This window comes from Canis lupus, chromosome 22, assembly GCF_011100685.1.
Source record: "Canis lupus familiaris isolate Mischka breed German Shepherd chromosome 22, alternate assembly UU_Cfam_GSD_1.0, whole genome shotgun sequence".
NCBI classification, from domain to species: domain Eukaryota; kingdom Metazoa; phylum Chordata; class Mammalia; order Carnivora; family Canidae; genus Canis; species Canis lupus.
In genome coordinates, this window is record NC_049243.1 from 48,940,893 (window position 1) to 48,966,471 (window position 25,579).

General features: G+C 40.3%; 1 protein-coding gene across 1 annotated transcript in view; it reads right to left on the reverse strand.

Annotated features, from left to right (window-relative positions):
• Window positions 1–552: 552 nt before the first annotated feature.
• Window positions 553–25,579, reverse strand: part of SLC15A1 (solute carrier family 15 member 1) — a 49,865-nt gene continuing 24,838 nt past the window's right edge. The window contains 15 exon segments of the mRNA NM_001003036.1: window positions 553–1,480; window positions 2,633–2,740; window positions 3,841–3,984; window positions 4,524–4,635; window positions 4,751–4,858; window positions 14,122–14,171; window positions 15,201–15,347; window positions 16,416–16,535; window positions 18,318–18,399; window positions 19,108–19,196; window positions 19,282–19,314; window positions 19,466–19,510; window positions 21,832–21,921; window positions 22,468–22,554; window positions 25,208–25,290. Of these exon segments, the coding sequence (NP_001003036.1) occupies window positions 1,292–1,480; window positions 2,633–2,740; window positions 3,841–3,984; window positions 4,524–4,635; window positions 4,751–4,858; window positions 14,122–14,171; window positions 15,201–15,347; window positions 16,416–16,535; window positions 18,318–18,399; window positions 19,108–19,196; window positions 19,282–19,314; window positions 19,466–19,510; window positions 21,832–21,921; window positions 22,468–22,554; window positions 25,208–25,290 (1,487 nt within the window). The 3' untranslated portion in view covers window positions 553–1,291.

The window sequence follows — 25,579 nt, forward strand, 5'->3', positions numbered from 1 at the left end:
CATTCCAGAGGAGAGTCAGTGTTGGTTGGATCTGTGTGAGCAGAGAGAAAGATGTGTACTCAAAAAGCCTCAGGGGCCTCAGTGGAGAGTCAGGGCTTGATCCTAAAGGTAGGAAAGGTCTTCAGCAAGGTTGGAGACTACATTGTTTTGAGCCTCCCCTTCATTCAGTCTCCACAATGTGATGATGAGCTTGTGCATGAAGCATCTTGGAAGTCCACCATGGGCCCTTCCTCCTAATCAATTACAGAAGCAAGTTCCAACATCTAGAGCTGTATACAAGTTTGAGAACTGTTGCTGGATTTTGTAGGAGTGACAAAATAGAACTACTCTGGGTCTGATACTTGAGATAAATACCTATAGGATGAATCAAGCATGAAGTATTTACAATATTTTATAAGAATTTTTTGCAAGCAGAAAAAAATGGTTGTTTTGAGAAAAAACACTTCAAGATGGCACATAAATATGCACAAGGAAAACCCAGCAATAAAAGAGAAGCATAGGTATCTATATCCAAGGGGAAAAAAGGACCCCAGGAAGAAACAAACCTCGATATTTCATGTTCCTGGAATTTATTGTATGTGCGCATTGCTTTTGTTCATACTTTATCAACTTCTGATGACATTTTATTGAGTGTACATAACTTTTAGAATCGGGATACAGGTTAAGGATTTCTTATCCTACCCTCAAAACACACAGACACTTATTCTTAAAAACAGGAATGTATTTCATACCATTGAAACCCCAAAAATCATTACTGGCCTTTACCTGAGTGGTCTTTTGAGTCACACAAAATTTAAAAGAGGTAGGAAATGGAAAAAAACAAAACAAACAAACAAAAGGTAAAGTTATCAGTTAATACTAGCTGGTGCTTATTACATGCCATTCTAAAGCATGTAAATTCACTTTTCACATTGGCTCTTGCCTCATTTAATGGTGTTTTCAGAGTGTTAGAGTGTAAACCATATGGCACTTTGCCACCCTTTCAGAAAAATGATGTTAGTCTAAAATAATTCCATTTATGTGGTAGAAAAGGAGTTAAGGGGAAGGTATGGATTTATTGTTGTAAAAATGAGTGTGTATGTATATGTATGTGTGTTTGTGTATGTGCATGCCTTAAATATGACTTTTCTTTAAAAAAAAAAAAGACTTCTTCCAGAGTTTTAGGTTCATTGCTGGCTGCTTAGAAAAGAGCTTTCTGATTCACAATTTGGAAGTCTTTTCCATCAGAGTGTCCTGCCATCAGGGGACAGAAGTCCTGGACCCAGTCCATCCTCCACTTGCTTCCTGATATTCACATCTGTGTCTGTGAGACCGGAGTTACCGTGGAATATACATTCATCTTTTCCAGGTTCTTTTTCTCATCGTCGTCAAACTGAGCTTCAATCTCTGCTGGATTGACGTAAGTGTAAAACCGGGCCATGATGGCAAATATTACACAGACAACCAGAAGCAATGCCGCAAATAGGATGTATTCAGCCCACTTTGAAGGAATCAGAGTTGGAGCAAGAAAAAAAACAAAACAATACAGGTTATGATAATGTCTGCATTGTGAGTATGTTTTCTTGCTATGTCTAGGTAGTGGGTACTTTACGATTAAACTATGTTGGAAAATTGGTAGGCTACTACCATAGATATAGAATGGCCAGCTTTTCTTGAATACTCGAGTATAAAGATAACATTTTTTTTTTCCAACAGCACAGAAATGCTTCCCAAGACTTTGGGAAGATGAGAGAAAATCTCTGAAAAACCCATGTTAAGGGATATAGCAGGCCTCTAGAAGGATGAGAACCAACAGAACAGCACACAGTACTCTTGAGGGAAAAAATAAAAAAATAATGTGCTGAACTGTCCTAAGACCCCCACATCATCCCTTGGTTAATCTTGAGGTTACGAGCACACAACAGGAGCACACGTGCTGATGAGATGCAGAGGGGAAAGTGGGGACATAGATAGGGTAAGGGAGACACATATGCTGAAGTGCTGAAGGAGAGAGTTTCAGTATCAGAGAAGCCCTCATTTTATGTTAGCTAGAAAAATTATAACCACCTTAGAATGGCTCTAACTTTAGGTATTATGAAACCTTCTGGAAAACGTGTCTGGCTTGGGGCCATTAAGCTACATTCAATGAAACTCAGAAAGATCTTTCTTTTTTTTTTTTTAAAGATTTTATTTATTTATTCATGGGAGACACATAGAGAGAGAGAGAGAGACAGAGACAGAGACACAGGCAGAGGGAGAAGCAGGCTCTATGCAGGGAGCCTGACGTGGGACTCGATCCCGGGTCTCCAGGATCATGCCCTGGGCTGACGGCAATGCTAAACCGCTGTGCCACCGGGCTGCCCACATCTTTCCTTTGATAGTAAACCACATTAAGGTCTAGTTATGTGAAACCAATCTGAGTATTTTGGTTGTCATTTTCCAACTGTATAACCCCAAGTAGAAATATGAAGAATAGGCACACAGCTGGCCAAAAGACCATTTGATCAACACTCTCTCCGGCTGGTTTTATCCAGCCATTAGCCTAGATGACCATGTAAATGACCCATCCATCTCCCTAGGTGGCTAGGGAGCATCATCATAACCACCACCGACATATAAGGCAGATGGGACACTTTCTTTCCCCACCTCGTACCTGTTCACTGAACTGGCCTGCTCCTGCCACAATGAGCACAATGATGTTGCCAACAGCCACTGTCAGCAGCCATCCCGCCTGAAGCACCGACTTCATGTTGGAGGGGGCCTGAAGAAGTCAAAAAGCAAAGTCAACCCAATCTAATTTGGAACTGTGGAGCTGCAGAACACAACTTACCAATTCATTTAATTGGGCAGTCCACCCAAAAAAAAAAAAAATGCACATTGACAGTCAGGTTGGATCAAATATAAAAAGGATTATCTTTTGGATAACAAGACACCCCAACCACTCATGCATGAACATACAAGAATCCTTTGTCTCCCACTCTCCACATACTTAGAAAGTTGTTGTCCTGAGTTAGGTGGACAAATCTCTAGATGAACCAATTCTATTTCTATAGAAGAGTTTCCAAGTAAAGCCATCCATCCCATTCTCTTTCCCCTAAATGGAGGCTACTCTCTGGGTCAGAAGCTCGATCTTCTGTGAGCTTCCCTGCCACGTCACCAAACCTCTCTTGTAACCTATGATTACAGTCATTTTATTAGACTGTGAGGTCATCACAGAAAGGGATTGTCTAACATATTTATGATTTTTACTGCAAGACTTGAAGGTGCTAGGCATTGTAGGGCCACAGTGCCCTTAACTCTATTTTGATAAAATAATTGAGAAACTAAGCTCTAATTCAGGTACCAGCAAAATTTGCCTCATTAGTCTCATCTTTAACAGTTGAAAGCAATAATATCTTTTAACTTTTAAAAGCTAGGACTTGAGTAGTGTTGTTTACTCATAGCTATGGAGAGATCTCAACTGAGCCTTAATGATTATGAGGACATTACCCAGAAATGAGCACTATTATGAACAGTTGGTATCATTTAGTTGTTTCAGAATATAGAATCTGCTGCCTATCATGACTCTGGTCATGGTCATTAATACAGTTTTTCTCACTTAGGACTCTAAATCTCTAGCATATGATGTGGGAATGCAGAGTCATATGATACATGCACCCAAGATGCTAAACAGAGTCATATTATTATTCGATAAAGACACAACTTGGGGATCTCAAAAACCTTGTTTGGTGGAAGATATCATAATGCTTTCTAGACTCTTCTAAACTATAAATACATAATTTATTGAAGTTAAGTCCCAGCACCATTTTTTTGAAGGTAGGGGTATGGAGGAGGGGTTGATAGAAACAATGACCAAGAGACCTGAGAATATGAGAACTCCAGTCCTGTGACAGAGAAAACCACCTCGCCGCAGGTGATGAGGAAGTACTGCGGGATCTGCAGAGCCATGTTAACTGTGTTGGGTGAAATATCTTCAAACATATGCAATTCAGGGCAGCCAGTGCTCTAAACCACAAAGGCAAAAGTGAGAAGTTAAAATGGAGATTGCTTCTAGAATAAAAATTGCTCAAATAGGCAAATGGAGTTTGGACTTGTAGGATCACGTCAAAGGATTTGTCAAGTAAGTACACAATTTAAGTGACAATATGCAATTGTGCATTTTATCCTCATGATGAAATGGCCTTGGTGGAATTTGAAAATCTGTTCACTAGCATTTTCCTCTTAAATCAGAGAGTAGTTTGGAAGTCAGGTTTGTTTAAAACCTTGCCATCTCTTTGAACTAAAAGTTCGTAAGTCCATGTAAATAGTCTATGGAGAAGCATCAAACACAGGTCAATGTGAACTTTTAAGTCAGAGTCAGTCAGTCTTGTTTATTTTTATTCTAAAAATAACAGCCAACTTAGGTCAATGATAAGTTAAGGAATTAGTGGCAAATGAATTCTAAGCCCATTTAAAACACAGATACTAACACTACCCCAGTTAAGTCATTACCAGGTCCTAAGTGTTTGAGTAGAACTTCTGATCCAATAGAATGACCTACTGACCTGCGTTCCGATTACATAGGTATATGCACTACCAAATTCAAGGTTGGATGATTGGAGAACTTTTGTACAATTTTGTGAGATCTGTTGTGTTGAACTTATTGTAATGTTTTTTCTGTGGAAAGAAAGAATAATATAGGTGAATCTTCCTGGTATTAACAGCTTCAATGTATAGAAAAAGACTTGAAATCCTTGAACTTTGGAGGACAGTGTCCAGGATGAGTACTTACGTGCCCAAAGAAAAGAACTGATACTCGCTGGCATTGTGACTGGTGACATTCACATAAACTTTGTCGCCCATGGTGATGTTGAGGCTCTCATTAAGACTATTTATAAATCTGAAACAGAAAACCATCGATTTTGTGACTGGACTATGGGATACTTTGCTTTAGGTCATAGCATGTGCACCTGAACTTGGGCTATGGTTTCTTTTGTAAGGAATTTAAGATGTTTATAGAAGATTTCTAGACTTTTTTTTAAAAATTTTATTTATTTATTCATGATAGTCACACACACACACACACACAGAGCGAGAGGCAGAGGGAGAAGCAGGCTCCATATAGGGAGCCTGACGCGGGATTCGATCCCGGGTCTCCAGGATCGCGCCCTGGACCAAAGGCAAGCACTAAACCGCTGCGCCACCCAGGGATCCCAGATTTCTAGACTTATAAAGGCAGAAGGAAGCCACCCTAGGTTTGCCCTTGTTCACTCACTCATGAGAACACACCCAGAAGAACTGGCCACAGTCTTCTGCCTTGAGCTGTTTTGAGTCCTTTGTAATTATGAGCTATTGCAATGGTATGTTGGGATATTAGCATGGATTGAAATAGGAGCTGGTCTCCCCTTCAAGAAGGCAGAGCTTTGTGTTCCTTGCTCAGGAGCTTCAGAACTAAAGCAGTGAAGGACCAAAAGTTGAAGTTGCTTAGTACCCTAACAGTCTCCATCTGGGCTTCTTTCTGGGGTTGGGGATGGAAGGCCATGTTCTGTCCTTTACCCCTAGCCCAAAGAGTGGAGAGGAAGAAGAGGGCCAATCCAGCAACCAGAGACACTTTTGGGGAGCTCGCCTCAGGCAGGGAAGTCTGTGTCTGCAGGACCTGGAGTGATGGTGACTGGCATCACATTAGAATACAGATAGGAGTGTAGCACCCACAGGACTTGGTGCTAGCTCCCATGGCTTCCTCCAGTTGCTGAAAACTCCCCTATTCGTAAGCTTCACATGGAGCCAATTGAATTGCTTTCCTTCAAAAGGCCATATAGATAGCGACAGTATGGGCAGGTGATTAGATCCCTTCCTTAAAAGTTTCAGACTATAGAAGACCCTGACACTCCAGGCTATAGAAGGGTGCTGCTCCGAATAAGACTAATTGATTTCTTCCTTCCACGAAAGAGGTGAGGAAAGCTTTCTGCAGATTATCCAATTTAAAGAATGGGAAGTAATAACATCGTATATCCAAGTACTGCAGAGAACCATTTAACCTGTGTGGCCAAATTTCACCAGCTTTGTGGCAACAAGAAATATTGGCCAAATTCTAATTACTGGGAGAACATTTCTCTGAATTAAGCTCAGGCCCTGGAGTCCCGGGGCATTTGACTTGGTGTAGTTTGATAGGTGCTTACCACAGAAAAGGGAACCCTGACGCAGGTCAACAGGAGCCTAATAGTTGGGTGGACAACCTCTGGGTGAAATGACTGGCTCATATGGTAACTATGTTTAACCTTTTGAGGAACAGTTTTTCAAAGTGTCTGCATCATTTTATCATTCTACATTCCCACCAGCAGCGTCAAAGTCTTCTGAGTCATCCACATCATCACTAACACTTGTTATGGTCTATTTTTTGGTTGCTTTTGTTTTGGTTTTTGGTTAGAGCCTAGTGGTGTGGGCTGGTATCTCATTGTGGTTTTGATTTGCCTTTTCCCAATAATTAACAATGCTGTGCCTCCTTCCTTGGTTTTTAGCTGTTTCTATATTTTCTTTGGAGAACTGTCTCTTTAAATACTTTGCCCATTTAAAAAATTGGGTTGTCTTTTTACTCCTGAGCTGTAAGAGTTCTTTATGTATTTGGAATCTCTTAGATATATAATTTGCAAATATTTTCTCTCATTCTATGGGCTGTCTTTTTAAAAGGTTTTATTTATTATTTATTTATTTGAGAGAGAGAGAGAGAGAGAGAGAGAGCATAAGCAAAGAGGAGAGGGAGAAGCAGACTTCCCGTGAGCAGGGAGCCTGACATGGGGCTTGATCCCAGGACTCTGGGATCATAACCTGAGCCAAAGACAGATGCTTAACTAACTGAGCCAGGTATCCCCTTTTTACTGTCTTGATGATATCGCTTATAGCACCAAAGCTTTCCGTATGATGAAGCCCAAGTGACTATTTTTTCCTTTTGTTGCTTGTTCTTTTGGCTTCATAACCAAGACACTACTATCTAACCCAAGGTCACAAAGATTTACTCCTATTTTTTAAAATAAATTTTATTGTTTTAGTTATATTTAGATATGTGATCCACTGTGTATATTTTTGTGTATGGTATCAGGTAGGGTACAACTTCAGTCTTTTGTATGTAGGCATCCAGTTGTCCCAGCACCACAATAATTTCAATAAACCCTTCATTTCAATAACTATCTTGAAGTGAAGAAATTTTTAAAAATCTACTATGGTCAGTTATGCACTGCCCATATTCCCTCCTCAAAGTATCTCTTTCAGTAAGACAGTCATGAAAACCAAGGACTGATATAAACTGAACTTAAAACCAAGCCTATGCAGAGATTTTTCTAAATCTTAAATTGAGCTTATTAGAAACTAATGAAGCATATATAATCATATCATCTACATTAATGCTTTTTGTATCACTAATGAATAAAAATACTTGTAAAATATTGTTTTTTTAACTTTTCTCATTGTCTTAATCTATTTCAAATGATTTATATGCACATATTAATTTGTGCGTATATAATTATATATAATAATTATATATAATTTATAACAGATACTATACTTATGCATTATGAATATAGTATAAAAATATCAAAATATTTTTATTGGATGTGATAAAAGTTTTAAAGGCCACCTCTCTAGAGAAATTTCATACGTGTGGACAAAAAAACCCATTTATGAATGTGAACCAGGGCACTGTTTGGAAAAATGGCAGCAACCTAAATTTCCTTGAAGAAAAGAACGGATAAATAAATTGTGGTATATGCATGCAATGGAATATTGTATAGTGGTTTAAGTGAGTGGATAAGGGATACATAATATAGATAAATATTAAAATGATATTTTATAACATAATATATTTTATAATATAAAATTACAGAACATATACAGTACAATAATATATTAAGTTTAAAAACATGCTCAAGAACATTGTAAGCATATACATATGTAGCCATCCATAATGATAAAAAATTCATGAGAAAGATCAATATCAAATTCTCAACCAATTTTTGACCCAAGTATTCTCACTATTTTAATTTTTTTTAGAGAGAGGGAGAGTGTGCATGCGTGTGCAAGCATGCACAAGATGGGGGGAGGGGCAGAGAGGAGGAGAATCTTGAGCAAGCCCTATACTCAGCACTAAGCTGGTTGCAGGTCTCAATCTCACATCTGTGAGATCATGACCTGAGCTGAAATCAAGTCGAACACTCAACTCACTGAGCCACCCAGGTTTCCCTGTCATTTTATTTTAAAGGGCTTTGTTGAAGGAGGTCATGTAAGTCTTGCAACTTACTGATACCTGAACTGAAGGCAGACCCTTAACCAACTGAGCTACCCAGATACTCCTCAACAAAGACAATTTAAAGAAGAATGAAGCTTTAGCATAGCACCAGAATAAGAAAGGATACCATGAATTAAATTGTTCGAAGTTTCTAAAGTGAGGAGACATTTCTGAATAAACCAAAATGATGATTCTGAGCCACAAAGGACATCCCAGATGCACTTCTCAGACTCAGACACAAAGATCAGGAAAGGGCCAGGTGACCATCATCAGAGGATTTCTTTCCAGATCTGCTGGGACAGTTGTGTGTATGTGCATGTGTGCAGGACAGAGGAACAATCCAGAAGACAGAAAGGAAGATATTATGGGCTAAATTGTGTCTACCCCCCTACCCCTAATTCATATGTTGGAAGTCCTAACCCTCAGGACCTCAGAATGTGACTGTTTTTGGAGACAGGGTAAAATGAGGTCATGATGGATCCAAGATCACTGGTGTCATTTTTTTTTTTTTTAAGATTTGATTTATTTATGAGAGAGAAAGAGAGAGAGGGAGAGAGCATGATGAGAGGGTGGGGAGAGGGAGAAGCAGGCTCCTTGCTGAGGATGTGGGGCTTGATCCCAGGACCCTGGGATCATGACCTGAGCCGAAAGCAGATGCTTAACTGACTGAGCCACCCAGGCACCCCATTGGTGTCCTTATGAGAAGAGAAGATTAGGACACACACAGAAGAAAGGCCATGTGAAGACATAGAGAGAAGATGGGCATCTCTAAGCCAAGGGGAGAGGCCTCAGAGAAAACTAACCCAGCCAATGCTTTGCTGTTGGACTTCTAGCCTTTAGAACTATGATGAAATAATTTTCTGTTGCTTAAGTCTTCCAGCCTGTGGTTCTTTGTGATGGCAGTCTTCGCAAACTCATACAGAAGAGAACAAAGAAAATGAGATGGAACCAAAAATCAAAAGCTCCTACTGCTGGTTACTACCCATATGTAGTTATACTACAGAGAGATGTGAGAATACCAAGGAGAAAGAAAATACCCAAAGCTTGGTGAAAGGAAAATTAAATCAACTACAAAGAGTGGCAGATGCTGTGTGTGTGTGTGTGTGTGTGTGTGTGTGTGTGTGTGTGAGAGAGAGAGAGAGAGAGAGAGAGAAAGAGAGAGAGAGAGAACAAGGCCTGGATGTCAATAGGGACGAGCCTCCAGAATTGTGGGAAGAAAATGGCAGACAACCTATAACCAACTATGAGAATAGACAACCATTTTCAGGCAAGCAAGGACTTGCAATTTACCTCACGCTTTTCTGATCAGATATTTGAGCACAAGTCTGCAGCCAAACAAGAAAGGTGTCCGAGGAAGATGCCATAGAATTCAAGAAAGAAAGGACAAATAGTGAAAATTCTAGGAGGACAGTAGCATCACAGGACTACAGAGCAAATGCCCTGGTTATATCAAAGAGGATGCTGAAGAGTTGGTTCTCAAAGAGGAAGGTGAATTCCCTGGATTCATTCTCTGGATCACCCTGGAGTTAAAAGCTCATGCTTTGGTCAACAAGAGGCCAAGTGAGTTACAGGAAAACACAAAAGCTGTGCAAGAAAACCTTGGTTTAAAGACAATGGTATGGGTAGCCCTGGTGGCTTAGCCGTTTAGTGCTGCCTTCGGCTCGGGGCGTGATCCTGGAGACCGGGGATCGAGTCCCATGCTGGGTTCCCTGCATGGAGCCTGCTTCTCCCTCTGCCTCTCTCTCTCTCTGTTTCTGTGTCTCTAATAAATAAATAAAATTTAAAAATAAATAAAGACAATGGTGCCACTGAACAATTCAGGGTATATAATAGGATATTCCAATTAATTTTGACATTCAGAACATTTCCATTTGTGGACATTTTTTAAGGATATAAAATTACATTTCCTTCCCTTTCAGACTTTTATTACATTGTGACTAATATTTTTATAGTCAACCTGTAAATCCTGTTTATTAATCATTTTTAGAATTAGCCTAGCACAGGGAATACACACAAAGATAAATATTACAAATATTAACACTGTAAAAGCTAAAATCTGAAATGGTTAATGAGTGGCCACACAAAGATTGGCAATAAGAGTTGAGGTTAATAGGAGCCCTACACTTATTTCTCCCCCAACTTGTTCATATTTTTCAATCTTACTTAAAAAGTGTATTTACAGTAAATTGGCTTTTTGGTGTACGGTTCCATGAGTTTTAACACATGTCTGGTTTCAGAGAAACACCATCACAACCAGGATACAGACTAGTTCTATTCGCCCCCACATCTCCCTCATGCTGACCCATAGCCAAACTTCTCCTCCATGCCTTACCCAAGGTAACCACCAATCTGTTCCCACATCCTTATCTTTTTTTGGCCACTTCCAGAATGCCAGGTAAGTGGAATTATACAGTACATATGTAACTTTCTGAGACTGGCTTTTTTCATAACATAATACATTTGAAATTCATTTATATTATTGTAAAGCAATAGTTTCTTTTTTTCTGAGTAATATTCTGTTGTATGGATGTACTATATAGTCTATTGTCTGTTTATCCATCACCCACTAAAGATCATTTGAGTGACTTCCAATCTTTGGTGATCATGAATAGAGTTTTTTTAAAAGATTTTATTTATTTATTCATGAGAGACACACACAGAGAGAGAGAGAGAGAGAGAGAGAGAGGCAGAGACACAGGTAGAGGGAGAAGCAGGCTCCATGCAGGGAGCCCAAAGTGGGACTGGATCCTGGGACCCCAGGATCACGCCCCAGACTGAAGGCAGGCACTAAACCGCTGAGCCACCCAGGGATCCCCCATGAATAGAGTTTCTATGTACATTTACGTTTAGATTTTTGTATGAACACAAGTTTGCATTTCTCTAGGATAAATATCTGAGTGGGATGGCTAGGTTGTATGGTAAGTATACATTTCACTTTATAAGAAACTGCCCCTCTGTTTTTCAGAGTGACTGTGCCATTTTGCACTCCCACTAGACAAAGCATGGGAATTCCGGTTGCCCTGCCTTCTCACCAGCATTTATTGGCATTGTCAGTTTAAAAAATTTATTATAGCCATCTAATAGGTATGTCATGCAAATCACTGTGGTTTTAATCTCTATTTTTAATTTTATTTTAAAAAAATTTTATTTATTTATTCATGAGAGACAGAGAGAGAGAGAGGCAGAGACACAGGCAGAGGGAAAAGCAGGCTCCATGCAGGGAGCCCAATGTGGGACTCGATCCCGGGCCTCCGGGATCATGCCCTGAGCCAAAAGCAGACGCTCAACCACTGAAACACCCAGGCATCCCTAATTTCTATTTTTTATTTATTTTATTTATTTTATTTTTTAAAGATTTTATTTATTCATGAGAGACACAGAGAGAGGCAGAGACACAGGCAGAGGAAGAAGCAGGCTCCCCGTGGGGAGCCCGATATGGGACTCGATCCCAGGTCTCCAGGATCAGGCCCTGGGCTGAAGGCAGGTGCCTAACCACTGAGCCACCCAGGCGCCCCTAATTTCTATTTTTTAATGGCCGATAGTGTTGAGTATATTTTCATGTGCTTATTTGCCATTTGTATATCTTCTTTGGTGAAATGTCACAATCCTTTGCTGTTTTTAAACTGGGTTATTTTCTTATTATTGTGTTTTGGCAGAGTACTTTATATATTCTGGATACAAATACTTAGATATGTGATTTGTAAATTTTTTTTAAATTTTTTAAATTTATTTATGATAGTCACAGAGAGAGAGAGAGAGAGAGAGAGGCAGAGACACAGGCAGAGGGAGAAGCAGGCTCCATGCACCGGGAGCCTGATGCGGAATTCGATCCCGGATCTCCAGGATCATGCCCTGGGCCAAAGGCAGGTGCCAAACCGCTGCGCCACCCAGGGATCCCTTGTTTTGTTTTTTGTTGTTGTTGTTTTGGGTTTTTTTTTGTTTGTTTGTTTTTTGTTTTTTGTTTTTGTAAATATTTTATACCACTATGTAGCTTACCTTTTCATTCTCTTAACAGTGAGATTTACAGAACAAATCTTTTTAGTTTAGATGAAATCTAACTCACCTATGCCTATATGTCTATACGTATGTATTAAAATGAAATATTATTTAGACATTAAAAAGAAGGCCACCCTGCAATTATGGCCACATGGATGAAACTAGAAACATTAAGTGCAATAAGCCAGAGAAAGACAAATACTACATGGTATCACATATATGCAGAACCTAAAAATCATTGGAACTCATAGAAACAGTAGAATGGTGGTTACCAGGGATTGGAGGATGAGAAACAGGAAGTTGTGTTAAAGCTATAAACTTTCAGTTCCACAATAAATAAGTTCTGAGGTTCTAATGTAGAGCATGGTAACTATAATTCATACTATATTGTATACTTCAAATGTGCTAAGTGATTAGGTCTTAAGCATTCTTATTACACATACAGAAAAGGTAACTGTATGGTGATTGTGTTAACTTGATTGTGGTAAACATCTCATGTATACATATATCAAATCATATTGTATGCTTTAAATGTATTTGATTTTGTCACTTATACCTCAATAAAACTGGAAAAATAAAAAAAAAATGCTGTGATCTTAATAGTAACTGCATTAACCCTATGGGTCAGTTTTGGGAAGAATTGACTTGTCATTATATTAAGTCTCCTGATCAATGCACCCATCATGTCTCTCCATTTATTTCACTCATCACTAATTTCTTTCATAAGCCCTTTGTAGTTTTACTTCTCAAATCTTCATACATGTTTTTACTAGATTTGTACCTAGTATTTTATCTTTTTTTGAGCTATTGCAGAATTTAAAAATTTCAGTTTCCAATCATTCATTGCTGGTATATAGAAACATGATCTTTGTTGCCAACCGTATGCTTTGTAACATTTCTACACTCATTTTTAAATTCACTTATTGATTCCATGAAGTTTTTTGGTAGAGTCTTTGGGACATTCTATGCAGATACTTATGTCATCTGAAGTAGGAATAGTTTTTATTTTTTCCTTTTTTCTTTTAAAGATTTTATTTATTCATTCATGAGACACACACACACACACAGAGAGAGAGAGAGAGAGAGAGAGAGAGAGAGAGAGAGAGACAGGCAGAGGAAGAAGCAGGCTGCCCGACGTGGGACTCAATCCCGGGTCTCCAGGATCACACCCTGGGCTGAAGGCAGTGCCTCACCACTGAGCCACCCGGGCTGCCCTATTTTCTTCCTTTATAATCAAGATGCTTTTTTCTTTTTCTAGTCTCATTGCACTAGCATCCAGAAAGATGTTGAATAGGAGTGGAGGGTGTGGATGAACTTATTGGGAAGAGCATTGAGACTTTCACCATTGAGTACAATGGTAGTTTGGGTTTTTTAGATGTCCTTTTTCAGAGTAAGAAAGTTCCCTTCAATTACTAGTTTGCTGTTTTTTTTTTTTAAATCATGAATGGACACTGAATTTCATCAAATGCTTTTTCTGCATCCATCGATATGCAGATCCATCTATTAAGATGATAGATTATATTGATTGATTTTTCAAAATATTGAACCAGCTTTATATTCTTGGGATAAATTTCTATACTCTCATTTTATAGTCTTATTATAGTTGAACTTTACTATGGGAGTGCATTACTTCCACGAGAAGCTGATAAAACTTAGATTTTTTAAAAAAATTTTTATTTATTTATGATGGTCACACAGAGAGAGAGAGAGAGAGAGAGAGAGAGAGAGGCAGAGACATAGGCAGAGGGAGAAGCAGGCTCCATGCACCGGGAGCCCGATGTGGGATTCGATCCCGGGTCTCCAGGATCGCGCCCTGGGCCAAAGGCAGGCGCTAAACCGCTGCACCACCCAGGGATCCCAAAACTTAGATTTTAAAGAAAAACACATACCTGATTCCATTTTCTCCTTTTTCTGGCTTCTGGTTAAGGCCATCCTTTACCTGAGAAAGAAAGTATTTTCAAATCAAATCCACTAGAATAAATTTAGATTACCATTTTAGCCTTTGAGAAGGAGAATAATATTGATATTTATCCTAAGAGTCAGGGCATAAGATTACATTTGCAGGTCTCCATCCTTCACCCTGGTTTTTCCTTGAGGTTGACATGAGCCTCAACAATTTTTGATGATTGCTTTCTAGTGGTTCCACAGAATACTACTGTTTAAGAATTTAGAATGAGTAACTCAAGAGTGCCCTAATAAAACACATGACCAAGAAATCTTAATTCCATATTGCAGTTTTATAGAAGGTCACCTTACAGAATACTCACAACTCCTCCACTTAGGTCAGCTATACCTTCATAGTTTCTTAATATAATGAATGGCATATCTAGATGCTGATATTTTGTCATGAAGTATTTTGCATGTGTTTTTATTGCTTTTACCTAATATATTTTTATATTTTTTCAAAGACTGTTTTAAATTTCCAATTACTCAGTGCAAATTTTTTAACCAACACAATTATAGATGTATTTAAAATTTTATCTCAAAAAGTTGCTAAGAATGCACATATGTATTTGTGTGACTTGTGTATACTCATACATACCCCATCCCATGCCCAACAGTTCTTCTTCTTTTTTTTTTTTTTTTTTTTTTTTTAGGGTGAAGGTGAAGGGCAGAGAAAGAATTTTAAGAATGCTGCATGCCCAGCACAGAGCCTGAGGTGGGGCTCAATCTCATCACCCTGAGATCAGTACTTGAGCTGAAATCAAGAGTCAGATGCTTTAATTGACTGAGCCACCCAGGTATCCCCTAAGCATTTAAAATATTTTTAAAAAAATAATATTAACCATTCCTATCCTCCAGTCAAAGTTTTATTGAGAGTCAAATGACTCATATCCTTGAAGAAGGAAGAGCTTGAAGATTATCTTATGTAATACCACATGGGGTAAAACAAAGTCACACCCCTAAGAGGCTGTGTCTCTAACACCACAATTAGTAAAGAATCAGCTGTAGGTGTCCAACTACTTACCACTCGGTAATTATTGGGGGCCCATACTAGAAGGGTATGGCGATGGCCCTGCTCAAAGTTATAAGTCACTGGAATGACTGGTGATCCAGTGGAAGAAATGTTTATACTTGTCAGTTTGTCTACATCAAAAGTCATAAATCCATCTGACTGTAATGAGAGAAAAGGAGTTATAGTTAATACCCTGGATTCTTGTTCTGCACTGTGTAACTAAACATTATCATGGCATATTATTTGACACCCCCAGTTCACAGTCATACAGACCAAAAAATGCCTTGTGGGAGTGACATTGGTTTGTCTTGGCCCCCCACTCACCCTTACAGATTCTGTCATGAAGTTGTTTAGTGTTATACAAGAATTATACTTTTCGCATAGCATTTTACTTTCCATTTTGTTTTATGAAAATAAACATTCTGGAAATAATTTCTGCCACTGGGCAAAGTATAGTACTAGGGATGAAGTAATAACCCTGAGGAAAATCAGTACTGGGCTGCTCCAAGTACCAGTCAGATTTTCTTTTGTCTTCAAGGTCATCAGTTTGGTAAGATCTAAGGGAGTAGTTCTTAACCGTGGCTGAACAGGAATGAGACCAATTAAAGCAAAATCTCTGAGGTATCAGAATTATCAGAGCTCTCCAGGTGATTCTAATGTGGACTCAAGTTTGGGAGCCTCTAGTTCAGACCAGTGGCCATCCAGATTAGGGTTTTGCAACCTTAGCACTGCTGACATTTGGGGCCAGATAAGTCTTTGTGATGGGACCATGTGTCAGCAACCCTGGCTTCCTACATATGAAATGCCAATTGCATGCTCTGAGTAGTGACAATGAAAAATGTCTCCAGAAATTGCCAGATGTCCCTAAGGGGACAAAATAGCCCCTGGTAGAGAACCACTGACAGATCCTTGCTGTTTAAAGTGTGGTTCCACTCACCAACAGTGGCAACTGTCACCTGAGAGAGAGCATGTTAAAAAAAGCAGAATTTCAGACCTTCTAATTCAGAATCTGCATTTTACAAGCTCCCCCCAGTGATTCACATGCATATTAAAGTTTGAGGCACACTGGTCTAGAGTGATGCCAAAATGAGACTAAGATACTAAGACATTTCAGTTCTAGGCTTGTTGTAGGAATTAAATAAAGATTAAATAGATCAGTTTCTTCAAATCCTAATATGACTCAGGTCAGAAGATAAAAAAAGGAAAGTTGCATTTCCTTCTACTTACTTGACTCATTTGGCTAACTGTCACCACCGTTCCAGGAAAAGATACATTCATGGCACCATTTCCTATATTCAGTACTTTGATTTGGACTTCATTTTGTTTGGGGAAGACTGGAAGAGTTTTCTGAGCAAAATAAAAGAAAATTGGTGGTGATGCCTTCTATGCATACTGAAGATAAGCGTGGCCCTGGCACTGCAATGCCACCATCCCAGCCCTCCAGCCATGGAAAGCTGCCCTGGCTGAGATGCCAATTCCCTGCCCCCCGCTCCCCACCCAGAACCTCCATCACTTGCCTCATGGCACCCATAGGAAATGATGTTGGCACAGAACATGGAATCACAAAGTAGTCACAAAAAGGCTGCTCCTGCTCTTAACACCTCCAGATCAAAGGATGCTTGGTTATGAAACCTCCTATCTGAGGGAGTCAGAGTAAACACAACCCAAACCAAGTTGGTCTTGTGGCACATGAGATCTGCTCTCCTGCGAGGCCAGCATCATCCCCTATAACTCTGGGAGCCTAGAGCACAGCCCTGACTGGTGCCCTAAACATCCTTTCACAACTGCTCTGTGCCTCTTGCCTCCACACGGTTTCTTCAGGGTTTCTGCCTTTTTTCCTAGTGTTCTCACTCATATCCCAGTGTCCCTGAAGCAATCCATTCTATTTTATTCTAGAAGTCTGTCCTAGTTCCACAATTCATTTTGCACAAAGCTAGCTATGTTCAGGAGCAAGTGGCTGTACTCATATTCACAGGAGCACTATTCACAGTAGGCAAAACATGAAAGCAACCCAAATGTCCATTTACAGATGGACAAACAAAATGTGGTTCATCCAACACCAGACTATGGTTCCACTTTAAAAAAGGAGATTTTCTGACACCTGCTACAACACGGATGAACCTCGGGGACATTACGCTTGGTGAAATAAGCCAATCACAAAGCACCGATACTGTACGAATCCACTGACATGAGGTACTTGGAGTAGACAAACCCATAGACACAGAAAGTAGAAGGGGGATAGCCAGGAGCTGCGGGGAGGGGAAATGGGGAGCTGTTTTCCAAGGGCCACTGAGTTTTAGTTTTGCAAGATGAAAAGTGTTCTGGAGACGGGTTACGCAACAACGTGAACGTATTTAACGCTACTGAAAGGCACGCTTGGAAATGTGTAGGATGGTAACTTTTTGTTATGTCTATTTTATCACAATTGAACATTTAAAAAGAGAAATTAAAAAAGAGAGAGAAGGAGGGAGGGAGAGCTAAAGACAGAAACAGAGAAAGACAAAGAGAAAGACACACACAGAGACAGGAGGAGGGGAGAGGGGCGGGAGGACGGTGCTTCCTGCCGGTCTTACACATGACAAGCACCCACCCGTCCCTAGCCTGGCCTCAGACTGAGGGCGCTAGGAGTCCGGGGTGGGGGTGCCACTGTGGGTCCCGCATCTACAAGGACTGGCCTGGGAACCGACATCACTAGAAACATTAGGCTACAAAGGCATCTTCCCAAAGACAACTGACACATTTTCCAAGTGCTGCTTGTTTGTGACTGATGGACTTCTCACCAGGCTTCCCAGGAGTTCAGATGGCGAAAGAGCAAGTTCTATGAACTCCCGCTCCCATTGTAAAAGCGGGGTCAACAGGAACTCCCCGTGTGACTGCCATCCACCTCCCTGCTGCTTGCACCCACCCACTGGCCCCCTCCTCCAGGCCGCCCTCTTCCTGGTGATGAGCACCCACAGTGCGTGCTGCCTGATAGGGACCACCTTGCCCCCATGGCACATCCACGTCGGCCCTGGCGCCCACAGTCTGTGGGCAGACACCAAAGCCTCCCCGCAGTCCTGGAAAAAGACTTCTCTGGATGTTCCACCCGACCCGCAGGAAAGGCCACTGGGGATCCAGAGGACAACTCACATCAATTTCCAGCTGAACAATCGCCGCCATCACGAAGGCCATGGAAGCCAGGAACATTCCAACTGTCATCCTCTTCAAGGAGCTGGGAGACAAGTTGAAGAGTGGCTCTCAGCCAGCTTCACACAAGCGAGCTAATGATAACACTCCCTGCCCACCATCTGCCCAAACAAAACTAACTTCTCTACAAAAACATCCATTGAAAATGTCTCGCTCTCTTATTTATCATTAAGACTAAGAAGGATAAAAGTAATGCAGCTTCTTATCTGCATTTTTAAAAAAGATTTTATTTATTTATTCATAACAGACACAGAAAGAGAGAGAGAGAGGCAGAGACACAGACAGAGGGAGAAGCAGGCTCCATGCAGGGAGCCCAATGTGGGACTCGATCCTGGGATTCCGGGATCACGCCCTGGGCCAAAGGCAGACACTCAACTGCTGAGCCACCCAGGGATCCCTCTTATCTGCATTTTTACATTTAATTTCTAGAAACTATAGCTCCGGTGATACATTGGATGATAGTTAATGTTTCTATCATCTACATATATGAAAAGCTTTAATTAGAAGCTTTTCAGGTTGCCATTAATAGTACTTTTATTTGAAGGGAAAATTTCCAGAAACATCAGCGCATAGGCTTCTAATTCAAAAATAATTCTTTTAAAACCCCATTACATAGGTGGTGTGGTGGGAGGGAAGATATTCTTTCCATTGAGGCACCAAAAGCTGTAGGGAACGCAGTGTTAGCAAAGCCCTAGGACTCAGAGAGCCTAACCCAAACCTGCCAGTCACCTACGTGAAATTGAAGCCACATTTTGCAATCAGAGGGTACACCACGGCATCCATGATGGGGACCATGACGACAATCAAGATGGCATTCACAGTCTACGGGTGAAGTGGGAACGAACCATTAGCTCTTGTCTCAAAGGTGCCTTTGAACTCAGAAAGCAACTTAAGTATTTGTTCCTACCTGCATCTGATCTGGCTGAACTTCAAGAAGTCCCTAAAAAGAGAGGGGGAAAGTGTCACTGATAAGTTCCCATAGATGATCAGCTGGAGGAATGTCATGACAGGGAAGGGGAAAGGGGGGCAGGGGATTAGAGCAAAGGAATAGTGACCAGGGAGGTGGAGAAGCTTGATATCCCCAAACTTACAATTTTCCCACTCATAGCTGTTGCTTGCAGTGTCCACCTGGAGCCCTTAAAAACAAATACGTTTGCTGTGTCATTTGGGAACATGAGTTTTAAACATTTTGCAAGACAGGGTTGAGTCTTTTCCAGATCAGGAATGAAGTCTGAAATGTTCTGGGATTTAAATGTTTTTTTCAACATCCCAAGTTATCTCCCAGCTCCACTGTAATACTGGGTAAAACCAAACAACTTGCATTTCTGCTGTACAAATCAACACAACATATAGTTCTCCTACCCCAAGAGAAGAACCTACAGAGCACCACTCTGAGACACAGCTATCCTAGGAAGGACAAAGATGCGTGTGTGAGGCCTGTTGGAATGCATGGCATCATCTGCAAAGTGGGGCAGCTATGCACACGGAATATATACTATGTTCACTGGCATCACAGCTTCAAGAACATCATTATTATTTAAGGACCATTTTTGACAGTCTGGGCTGTCCTGAAGTGGAAAGCCATCAAGAAAGCGATGGATTTAAACCTGGGCAGCCCAGTTAAGTTTGATCTGTTTTGTATAAAGACGACTCAGGACTGTAAAAATATACATGATTATTTCCATGGAGGACTGAACACATAAAGTTTTCAACATAACCTAGTCACTCTGTTTAGAAGGCATCATGGAAAGTCAGGAAATATATCACTGCTTGAATTCTTTGTTTTTTTTTCTTTAAATCTCTGCACTCAACCTGGGGCTCGCACTTATGACCCCAAGATCAAGAGCCACATGCTCTACCTACTGAGCCAGCCAGGATCCCCACAGGCTTACTAGGGAGGATTTCCCTTCCAGAAGGGTTATGGAATCCCCCTAGCCACAACAGCTAAAACGTGATGAGTGTATTTCTGGTGCAAGTCTGATTCCAAGAGCTGGTTCCTATTCAACATGCAAAACTGTGTTCCTGTGTTTAAGATGCTAATCTAAATCCCGTACTTACAAATAAAGAGATTAATGTGTTCACTCAAATTTTTTCTAAGAGATGTTTTGCCCTTATAATGATCCTGCCTACACAATAAAACCATCTGCCATTTGTAAAGTTTTTTAAAGCTCCAGTTTCTAAAAGAAACAATATCTTATTACTTTGCTGAGTATCATGCAGTGAGTTGTTTAACTCAAATCTGAAAAATTCCTACAGCGGTGGGAGCAAGAGCAGGGCGACAAGGCAGCAGTCTGGGTTCTACTTCCTTGCTCTGGTCAGAATGACTTGAGCAGTCATTTTACATCCCTGGATGGTGCTTCTAGTTTAAGTATTCCATTTTAGAGTAAGAGGTATCAAGCGCCTCTCAGCTTCAATATTCTATGGATCCCATAAAAGGCAATATTATATATCCTCTGAGCATACTGTATCAGAAAAACTCTTTATTCTCAGATTGACTGGTAGGAGTCCTAGATAATAATAATAATAAAAGATTTTATTTATTTACTTGAAAGAGGGAGAGAGTGAGTGAGAGAGCATAAGTAGGGGAAAGGGGCAAAAGGAGAGGGCGAAGGAGGAGCCAGGAGCCCAAAGCAGGGCTTGATCCCAGGACCCTGAGATCATGACCTGAGCTAAAGGCAGATGCTTAACCAACTGAGCCACCCAGATGCCCCTGATAAGAGTCCTAGATACTTCGATCAAATCTTTCCAAAGTCTCCTTTACTTACCCACACCTAATTTTCCTCATTGTTTTGCAACAGAAATGTGGATAGAACCATCTAGAGTCTTTTTTTTTTTTTTTAAAGAAATTCAGTGTGGGGTGCCTGGATGGCTCAGTGGGTTAAGTGTCTGATTCATGATTTGGGCTCAGGTCATGATCTCATGGGATGAGATCTCATGCGATGATCTCGGGTCATGAGATGGAGTACCAGGACAGCTCCGTGCTCAGCAGGGAGTCTGCTTACAATTCTCTTTCTCCCTCTCCCTCTCCCCATCCTCCAACTTCTGCATGTGTGCACTCTTCTCTCTTTCTCTCAAATCTTTTTTTTAAAGATTATTTATTTATTTATTCATGAGACACACACACACACACACACACACATACAGAGGCAGAGACACAGGCAGAGAGAGAAGCAGGCTCTGTGCAGGGAGCCCGATGTGGGACTCAATCCTGGGTCTCCAGGATCATGCCCTGGGCAGAAGGCAGGCGCTAAACCACTGAGCCACCGAGGCTGCCCTCTCAAATCTTTTTAAAAAGGAAATTCACTGTGATCTAACACTTAATAAATAAACAGAGAAAAAAGAAACCACTGGAGAATGTTTTTAGGAGCTAAATACTAGGTACCACCCCATTCATGGTAGTGCCCATAGAATATCTGTTAAAGACAGAAATTTGTATAGAAACACAGCTTCACACTACCTGCTGGTCAAACAGGGCCCAGAACATTGGGAGTGGGATGTACAAGAACATCACTTTTGTGACCATCTTAATTTGAGAGATGAGCCGCTCCTGTGGATAAAGTAGGAGAAGGACAAATCAGCCACGACCTGGGTCACTTATAGCTATCAGCAATGCTGTTTTTGTGTAGACATACTTGCACCCACAACCAAGCTGGGAGATGACTAATTGTTCCAAAGAATACCCCAGATTTCTTTGGAAAACTCAAAATTTCAGCCATTCAAAATGCTTAGGAGGCATTTTACTAGAGTTTAAATGTACTTCTAGTAAATGTAAACCCCACCACCAACCAGCTCTTCTGTTTTCAAATTAGTTATGTGATCACAACCACATATAATTAATGGCAGATTATGCCAAACAAAAGACTATGAAAAGATAATATGGTTTCCAGATAAATTCTACCCATTGTTTATCAAGTTCTTCTCAATATTAAAAAATACTCTTGCATAGTCTTGGTTAAAACACTAATTGAATTTATAAGGATGCAACCAATAATTTTGTCCATGTAGCTGGAGTCCTACAGCCTAATTTCGACCATGGATGCTCTCCTTCTGGAGGAAGACCCCGGGACCACTGCAGCGATAATGACCCACTTACATCGTATTTCTCTTTAGCCCAGTCCAGCCAGTGCTCCCTCTTGGGAAACTGCTTACTCCGGTGCCTAAACCTATTTTTGAGGGCAAACTGAAGGAAAGAAGAAAAATCAAATTTCAAAACAGAACCGACCACTTTCTCAGGGAAATACATTTCAGGAAAACTGCCTTTAAAGGAAAACTAAGAGAAGATGGGTACAAAATTGTATATACTAGTATAATGATGATGCTAAGAGGCATAACCTGCATTTATTTCTAATCTCTAATGATGAGCCTTGGAGTGGGGTAAACAAAGTCATACCGTTACTACTTTACTCTCCAGGCCCTCTGGAGAGGAGTGTTCAATGGAAATATAATGTGTGCCACTTGTGATTTAAGTTTTTTGGTAGCCATATTAAACGTAATAGGGATAGACCTGAAACTGGTATAACATGGGTACATTAACTATACCAGAATTAGGATCATCTGGGTGGCTCAGTCAGTTAAGCGTTTGCCTTTGGCTCAAGTCGTGATCCCAGGGCCCTGGGACAGAGCCCCTCAGCGGGCTCCCCGCTCAGCGGGGAGCCTGCTTCTCCCTCTTCCTCCTCTCCCTCCGCCCCTCTCCCTGCTCGTGCTCCCTCTCTCTTGCTTTTTCTCTCTCTCTCTCAAATAAATAAAATCTTAAAAAAATACCAGAATTAAAATAAAAATATACATAAGTAAAAAAAAGTAACAGGTAGATAGGTGAAATTAATTTTAAGTATGTTATTTAACTCCATAAGCCCCAAATATGATCTTAATATGTAATAAATTAACATTAAATGTAAATCAGTAATTAAATAATTATGTAAAGTTATTAATATTAAATGTTAAAACTGATGCGAATTTCTCCATTCTTTTTTCATGCCGGGTCTTCAAAATCCAGGGTATATTTTACACTTTTACACTTTTACAATTTGGATGCTCAATTTTTATCAGAAATATTTGACTGCATTTCCTTCTTATAAAACTTAAGTTTGGAAAAGTAAATTGACATACCTAAGTTGTCCCAAAGGTACTAAAAGTTTTCCACTCACTGAGCTGAGTACCAGTTTTAAAATTTAAGAGAACCCACTATACAGAAACACGTTCATAAGAAGTTATGTGACTTAAATTAATTTGAATGAAATCCATCCAATTTAAAATTTTGTTCCCAGTTGCCTTTGCCACATTTCAAACGTTTGACAGTCGCGTGTGGCTAGTGGCTACCATGCTGCATGGTGCATGTTCACTGGAAGTGCGGTGACATTGCAGCAAGAGAAGGCGATGGTACTGGTGGCCTGGGGACACACGTGTGAGTACAAGGCAGAGACTCAAAGGTAAGGGCCAATTTTAGGATACCAGAAAGTCCCGTTCTTGAGACTCTTAATAGCTTCATGTCATTCTTTTGGAGTTTAAACTAAGTTGTCAAGTGCTTGTTAAGGAAGGTCTTGGAGAGAGAATTGGTAAGCTCCCCTTTTAGCTTAGAAAAAAACATTCATAGTGGGAATTGTTCTCATTTTAGGGGACAGTACAGAAGGAGGGAAGTTTTTTTTTTTTTTTTTTTTTTAGGAGGGAAGTTTTATGACCACGAGGAAGCGTTTATTTCACAAAGTGAAGTACACATGTATAATTTAATGCAATAAAGCCAAGTAAAGGGAAAGCAAAGGACTAAAATTGTTTTAAGGCTGTCTTTTCATCCACACATGTGGTTTTTAAAAAATAAATAAGTGACACATTTCCCCCAATTATGCAATATCTACATCCATTTAAAAAATGGGGGCTTTATAGGGCAGAAGGTTATTTGATTCCTTTTTTGAAAGATTTCCTACAATCAACATTTATTTCCTGCCTTTAAATATGCCTGCATGCACATATAGCACATAGATTCATAGGGAAGAAACCACATCCTGCATGCTGCTGTCACCAAATAGTCTTTGAAAACAAGGCTTCGGATGGCTGCAGAGCACGGCCGGATGTACCATAAGTCAAGCACCATTCTTCTGTTTCCAGAAACTTGGTAGTGTTGTGAATTCTTGCTGCTATAAATATGGTTGATAATCTTCATATGTGAATCTCTGTTCATTTTGCATGTTCATTTTATTTATTTATTTATTTATTTATTTATTTATTTATTTTAAAATTTTATTTATTTGAGAGAGAGAGAGAGAGAGATCATGAGCAAAGGGAAAGGGCAGAGGGAGAAGCAGACTCCCCACTGAGCAGGAAGCCCAATGTAGGGCTCGATCCCAGGACCCTGGATCATGACCTGAGCCCAAGGCAGATGCTTAACCAACTGAGCCACTCAGGTGCCCCTTGCATGTTCCTTTTTTAAACTATTATTTTCTTAGCCTTAATTCCTGAAATTTTCATGGCTGACACTTTCCACACTTCAGACCCTTGACAGGGTACTGAACCACGTCTCTCTCCTTTTGCTTCATGGCCTCCTGACCAACATCAGCCATGGACTGCTGGTCAGATAGCTTTAAAGTTGTTCTGCTTTGCCTTTCTTTGCTGATCTAATGAACAGTTCAAGAGCCCTTTCTATCCCTCCCTGCTCAAGTTCTGTTTGTGTTCCTTTCCATCTGGTGAGTTTTACAAGAAACTGCAGTTTCCTGAAACAGCTAAGAACACTAATAAAGACATTGAAAGAAAAGTCAACGCTCCATTGCATTTTACTTTAAAGGAGATAGAGGGTTCTGGAATGACTCAATGGCATGGAGAGAGGGGGCTACCAAAATACTTACACCAATGCACTTGACAACTTTACCCATGACATTACCCTGGGGCTGAAACTTCTTGTACATTCCACTGCCAATGACAAATACAACTGGGAAGGCAAAAGAAGATGCGTTAACAAGGCGTTTGGCAGAAACACCTGTGACCTAGAAGATGTGCTTTTATTTGAGTTATCAGCTTGTTTTGGAAACACTGAGATTACCCACATAATGGGCTTGCTGACCTATCTCCCCATGTAGAAAGTGCTTTTGATCCTAACGATCACTGGAGCTTCTGAGCGATGTTACAGATGTTACACTCATGTTCTCGTATACAAACACTGAAGCCTATTACTACTCCCCACACCTCGGGGCAGCTCACAGACACTCAGTGAAGCTATC